This window comes from Pituophis catenifer, unplaced genomic scaffold (genome assembly GCF_029215685.1).
Source record: "Pituophis catenifer annectens isolate HBS135680 unplaced genomic scaffold, rPitCat1.0.hap2 SCAF_10, whole genome shotgun sequence".
NCBI classification, from domain to species: domain Eukaryota; kingdom Metazoa; phylum Chordata; class Lepidosauria; order Squamata; family Colubridae; genus Pituophis; species Pituophis catenifer.
The window spans coordinates 3,576,493-3,582,492 of NW_027256890.1; the positions used below are offsets into that span (position 1 = coordinate 3,576,493).

The 6,000-nt window shown below is 51.4% G+C and overlaps 1 protein-coding gene across 1 annotated transcript in view; it reads right to left on the bottom strand.

Annotated features, from left to right (window-relative positions):
• Positions 1-6,000, bottom strand: part of NCOR2 (nuclear receptor corepressor 2) — a 170,045-nt gene that overhangs the window by 54,108 nt on the left and 109,937 nt on the right. Inside the window, 7 exon segments of the mRNA XM_070951279.1 lie at positions 1,654-1,758; positions 1,941-2,040; positions 3,372-3,437; positions 3,439-3,512; positions 3,864-3,978; positions 3,981-4,010; positions 4,013-4,032. Coding sequence (XP_070807380.1) covers positions 1,654-1,758; positions 1,941-2,040; positions 3,372-3,437; positions 3,439-3,512; positions 3,864-3,978; positions 3,981-4,010; positions 4,013-4,032 — 510 coding nt within the window.

Consider the following 6,000-nt stretch of genomic DNA (forward strand, 5'->3'; position numbering starts at 1 on the left):
GGGTGCTTAGATCTGGCCCGTGATGCCGCCCTGGAAACAGCACAGAACCGGCTTGCGGTACTTCTATCAGTGAAAATGGAACTCGGGAGGGCTGTGTCCGGCCCGCCCAACTCCATTTTCACTGGCAGAGGGTTGCAGGAGGCCGTCGCAGCCGAAAATGGAGCTCGGAGCCCGTTTTCACTGGCAGAGCGCTAGGGCCGCCAAAGGCGCCCCCAACACGAGTGACGTTGAGCTGGCCACGCCCACCTGGCCACACCCTCCCAGCCCCCCTGAGATCAAACGCAAACCTGATGCGGCCCTCAATAAAATCGAGTTTGACACCCCTGGCTTAGACGAAATGGCTCTCCCATCCCCTGCGACCTTCTTAAAACCAGTAAATTATGAGTTCTACCGCTAAAGGTTCTGGCCCGTGAAATCTTTGGACATTCTGGGAGGTCCAGTGAGGCTTATAAACACAGTGCACATTCTTCACTTTGTTTGTTTGTTTGTTTGTTTGAAGGGGCTAAACCCGTGATGGCGAACAGGTGGCACACGGAGCCCTTTCTGCAGGAACGCGAGCCGTCGCCAGCTCAGTTCCACCCCGCATGTGGGGGGGAGGGAGGAGAGGGGGACCGGGCCTTGCGAGAGAAAGCTGATACGCACACGCAACTCTCTTTGGGGTGCTGCTTGCCCGAGTGGGTAGTGGGCTGCGGCCCGAGAACCTCTTTTCTACCGAGCTTAACTAGAGCTTATGACAGAAGAGAACTTTCTAGAGAAACTTAGATGGAAATGATAGAGAAATTATTCTCCAAAGCACCAGAAGGCAGGACAAGAAACGATGGATGGAAACTAATCGAGGAGAGAAGCAACCTGGAACTGAGGAGAAACTTCCTAACAACGAGGATGATTAACCCGTGGAACAGCTTGCCACCAGAAGTTGTGGGTGCTCCGTCACTGGAGGTTTTTAAGAAGAGATTGGACAACCATTTGTCTGAAATGGTAGAGGGTTTCCTGCTTGAGCAGGGGGCTGGACTAGAAGACCTCCAAGGTTCTGCTCTGTGCTGTGCTATATTTCTATTCATTCTCTATTCTATTATCTCCTATCCTCTTCTCTTCCCTTCTATGATTTCTATCCTATCCTATCCTACTTCTTCTATTCTATTCTATTCTATTCTATTCTATTCTATTCTATTCTATTCTATTCTATTCTATTCTATTCTATTCTATTCTATTCTACTCTACTCTACTCTACCTTACCCTTTTTACCTCTCATTCTTCTCCTTCTCCTTCTCCTTCTCCTTCCTATTCTATTCTATTCTATTCTATTCTATTCTATTCTATTCTATTCTATTCTATTCTATTCTATTCTATTCTTCTATTTCTATTCTACTCTACTCTTTTTACTTCTCTCATTCTTCTCCTTCTCCTTTTCCCTCTTCATTCTATTCTATTCTATTCTATTCTATTCTATTCTATTCTATTCTATTCTATTCTATTCTATTCTATTCTATTCTATTCTATTCTATTCTATTCTATTCCCCTTCCTCTTTCCCCTTCCCCTCCCCTATCCTATCCTGTCCTGTCCTGTCCTATTTTCTATTCCATCTCATCCCAAACCATCTCATCCCTACCCCTATTCTGTTCTTATAGGCTTCCACAGTTCCAGAGGCTTACCTCGAAGAACAGAGCTCTCCTGCGAGGTCTGCCCGGCCAAGCTTTCAGGTTGGCAAGCCGGACTTCGAGGGGACAGCTGCTCCTGCTTCACTCCAGAGAATGGCACTGGAAAACAAGAACGTTACCACCTTTACTTTGTTGTACCAGGAGCAGCAGGAGAAAGCGCTTGGGGGGACGACGGCTGGTTTTCAGCCCGGCTCGTGTGCCAGCTGGATCCTCCCCCTTCTCTGGCCTGCCGCGGCTCTGAGAACATCTTCGCCACCAGGTCAGAACGAAGATCCTCTTACCCAGCTTCTTGGGGTCCATCGTCAAAGGCACAGCGATGGCACCGATGGAGACTTTGGCGTGCTCCGAACTGAATGGACCATGGAGCTGGAGAGGGACCCCCTGAAAGAGCCATCAAAGGACATTCGTTATTGGGAGAGAGGCCAACAACCAAAGCTTGGTAGCAACGACGCCCTTGAGCATAGTTTCATTGTTCCTCTTGGTCTACTGCAGTGTTTCTCAACCTTGGTAGCTTGAAGATGGGCGGACTTCAACTCCCAGAATCTGCTGCTGGCTGGGGGATTCTGGGAGTTGAAGTTCCGCCCATCTTCAAGCTTCCAAGGTTGAGAACCACTGGTCTACTGGTTAGTGCAGAGGCATCAACTCAAGGCCCATGGGCCGGATCCAGTCCACGGGAGTGCTTAGATCTGACCTGCCGTGCCGCCCTGGAAACAGCAGAGCACCGGCCCACAGTGCCTCTGCACATGCGCCGCCCCCCCGCCCCCCCGGGACTCCGTTTTCAGCCACGATGGCCTCCTGCATCCCTCTGCCAATGAAAACGGAGCTCCGTTTTGGCTGGCCGAGAGCTAGCAAAACAAACTAAAACCAAAAACCCAAAGGAGAAACGTTTTCCCCTTTTGCGTTTTGAGCATGCAAGAAGGGACAGGAAAGGAGGAAGGGGAAAGAGGAAACGGCAAAGAAAAAGGAAGGAGAGGTGGGAAGAGAGCAAGGAAGGAAAAATAAGGGAGGAGGGGGAGGAAGGAGAAAAGAGACTGAAGAGGGAAGGAAAAAGAACGGAGGGAGGGGAGGGAAGGAAGGAAGAGGAGGGGGAGGAAGGAAGGAAGAGGAGAGGAGGGGAGGGAGGGAGGGAGGGAGGGAAGGAAGGAAGAGGAGGGGGAGGAAGGAAGGAAGAGGAGGGGAGGGAGGGAAGGAACGAAGGAAGGGGAGGGGGAGGAAAGTAGGAAGAGGAGGGGAGGGAGGGAAGGAAGGAAGGAAGAGGAGGGGGAGGAAGGAAGGGAGGGGAGGGAGGGAAGGAAGGAAGGAAGGAAGGAAGAGGAGGGGGAGGAAGGAAGGAAGAGGAGGGGAGAGAGGGGAGGGAAGGAAGGAAGGAAGGAAGGAAGAGAAGGGGGAGGAAGGAAGGGAGGGGAGGGGAGGAAGGAAAGAAGGAAGAGGAGGGGGGAGGAAGGAAGGGAGGGGAGGGGAGGAAGGAAGGAAGGAAGAGGAGGGGAGGGAGGGAGGGGAAGGAAGGAAGGATTATAATAAGAGGGAGGGAGGGTCTGAGGGAAGTCCTGCCTTAGCACTTGGCCACCACAGGTGCCCCCAACACGAGTGACATCAAGCTGACCACGCCCCTCCGAGGTCAAACACCACCCTGATGCAGCCCTCAAATGAAATCGAGTTTTGACACCCCTGGGTTAGTGGGATGCTCTCTGAAGGTTGGGTTATACATTTACCTGGGAGATGCAGCCAGGTGTTCTTTCAAGAACAGAGGGATGCTTGTTGGAGATCAGAGGCGGAGGGATTGGAGATGGCTGACAACCTTGGTGGGCCAGTCCGAGAACTTTCGTGTGCGTTCAAGGCGATGGGGTGAGCTGCTGTAGGGAGAAGGAGAGAGGGAGGGAGAGACTGAGAGTTTAAAACTATGTGAGCGGTATTTGAACTCGGTTCTTCTAAGAAAGATCTGCCTACTGGATTATGAGGAACTTGGGAGTTTGAACGCAGGCAACCCCGAATAACTCATGACTGTCTGCAGCCCTTGTGCCCCACTGAGCCAAAAAAACTGAAGCCTCCCATGGGATGGCTCTGACAGTCCGAATTCTGCTGTTTTCCGCTTCTCTCCTGGATCTGGAATTTGGCAACCTTTCAACCCAGATTACAACCCACCGGGCATTGCCAAGGCTGGACACAGTCAAACCACCATCCTAAGAGCCAAGAGCTGGACTCACCGGAAGGGTTATACTGAAATGCGTGAGACTCGGCGTGTGGTGAGGTGCGGATCACATCCCTTGAGGAGCCTTGGTAGGGAAGGACCGGTGGCCAACAGGTGGGGGGTGGCAGATTCTCCCACCTTGCTTCTGTCCGTCTGGAAGGGGGGGGTGAAAAGGACCGGTTTTTCTACCAGGGGAGAGAAACAGCAAGAGAAGTGGACGTCAGAGGGGCTATATTAGGAAGATTGTATTTTTCGATGGATGGAGATGGGATGGGGGAGGGAGGGAGGGAGGGAGGGAGGGAGGGAGGAGAGGAAGGAAGGAAGGAAGGAAGGAAGGAAGGAAGGAAGGAAGGAAGGAAGGAAGGAAGGAGATGGGTGGGATGGAAGAAGAATGGAAGGATGGATGCATGTATGGAAGAAGGGATAGATGGATGGACAGATAAGATAGGTAGGTAGGTAGCAGGGGTGAAATCTACTTACCTTCCTTACCGGTTTGGAAGTGCATGCGCCATGTGTGCGCACACATGGCCTTCTGCGCATGCACAGAATCTTCTGCGCATGCGCAGAAGGTAAAAAATACATTACTTTCTGGTTAAAACCAGGTTAAAACCAGGAAGTAATGACACCTGGGAGGGTGGGCGGAGCTTCCATCTGTCATCGCTACCGGATCGCCGAACCAGCCAAGATAGCTACCGGATGGGACGATTCCGTCCGATCCGGGAGCATTTCACCCCTGGTAGATAGGTAGATAGAGAGTGAGAGTGAGAGTGAGAGAGAGAGAGACAGAGAGAGAGAGAGAGAGAGAGACAGACAGACAGACAGACAGACAGATACAGATAGACAGACAGGTGGACGGATGGACAGACAGACGGTTGAAACCTAGAGAGATCTATCTATCTTTGAGGAAGTTTTGACTCCTGGAGGTCCCATGGACGTACCACCCATGCAGTCTCCTTGGCAACTTTTTTTCAGAACTACCGTAATAGCTTCCTATGACTACTTTCTGAGGGCCGAGAGAGAGAGAGAGAGAGGGGGGGGGGGGAATGGCTTTTCACCCAGCTGGCTTCCTGCCCAAGACCAGGCCCTGGAACTCCCTGTCCCCTCAGCTTCCAGCCCACCCCTTTGACCACCACACCAAACTGGAGCTGCAAACATCCCGACTGAAATTTCCCCCCGCCTCCCTCAGGAAAAAAGTGACGATGAGGGAAGAAGCCGCGAACATCTGCATCTGGGCAGAAGTTCTCCTCCCGCTCTTTGGGATGGAAGGCTGCCTTGTAGGTTTGGGAGAGAGGGCTCCAAATTGCATTCTTTTGTGATTTACAACCTGAAGTTGGCTTTTTTTTATGCTGCCTCCCAAGGACAGCAGGAGAGAAGACAGGTTGGCGAATTGCGTAGCTTAAGAGGCAGACATCTGCAGGGGGAAAAAATCTCTAGCAGGGACTCAATTTTTCTTCGGAATTCCTTCCCCGCAGACGAGAGCCTCTATTGTCATCTCCTGCAGAGGTGGTGAAGGCCAGACCCAGGCTAGGCTACGGAAATGGGGGCCTTACACTCCTGGAGAGCTCTTGAGTCAAGACAGGTGGCACTCCTTGGTCGAACAGAGAAGATCCACTTGCAAAAGGATAATGAGGGGACTGGAGGCTAAAACATACGATGAACGGTTGCAGGAACTGGGCATGGCTGGTCTAGTGAAGAAAAGGACCAGGGGAGACAGGATAGCAGCCTTCCAATATTTGAGGGGCTGCCACAGAGAGGAGGAAGGGGGTTAAGCTGTTTTCCAAAGCCCCCGAAGGCCAGACAAGGAATAATGGATGGAAACTGAACAAGGAGAGATTCAATCTGGAAATAAGGAGAAATTTTCTGACAGTGAGAACAATCAACCAATGGAATAGAAGTTGCCTTCAGAAATTGTGACAGCTTCATCCCTGGAAGCTTTCAAGAAGAGATTGGACTGCCATTTGTCAGAAATGAGGTAGAGTTTCCTGCTTGGGCAGGGGGTTGGACTAGATGACCTCCAAGGTCCCTTCCAACTCTGTTAAATTCTTAACAGCAGCATGCTTGGATGAAGAGAGAGAGAAACTCCTTCCAGCCCCAACCAGGGAAGAAAGACCTTGGTTTTGAAGTTTCAACCAGGGTTGATTTTATTCTGGTTT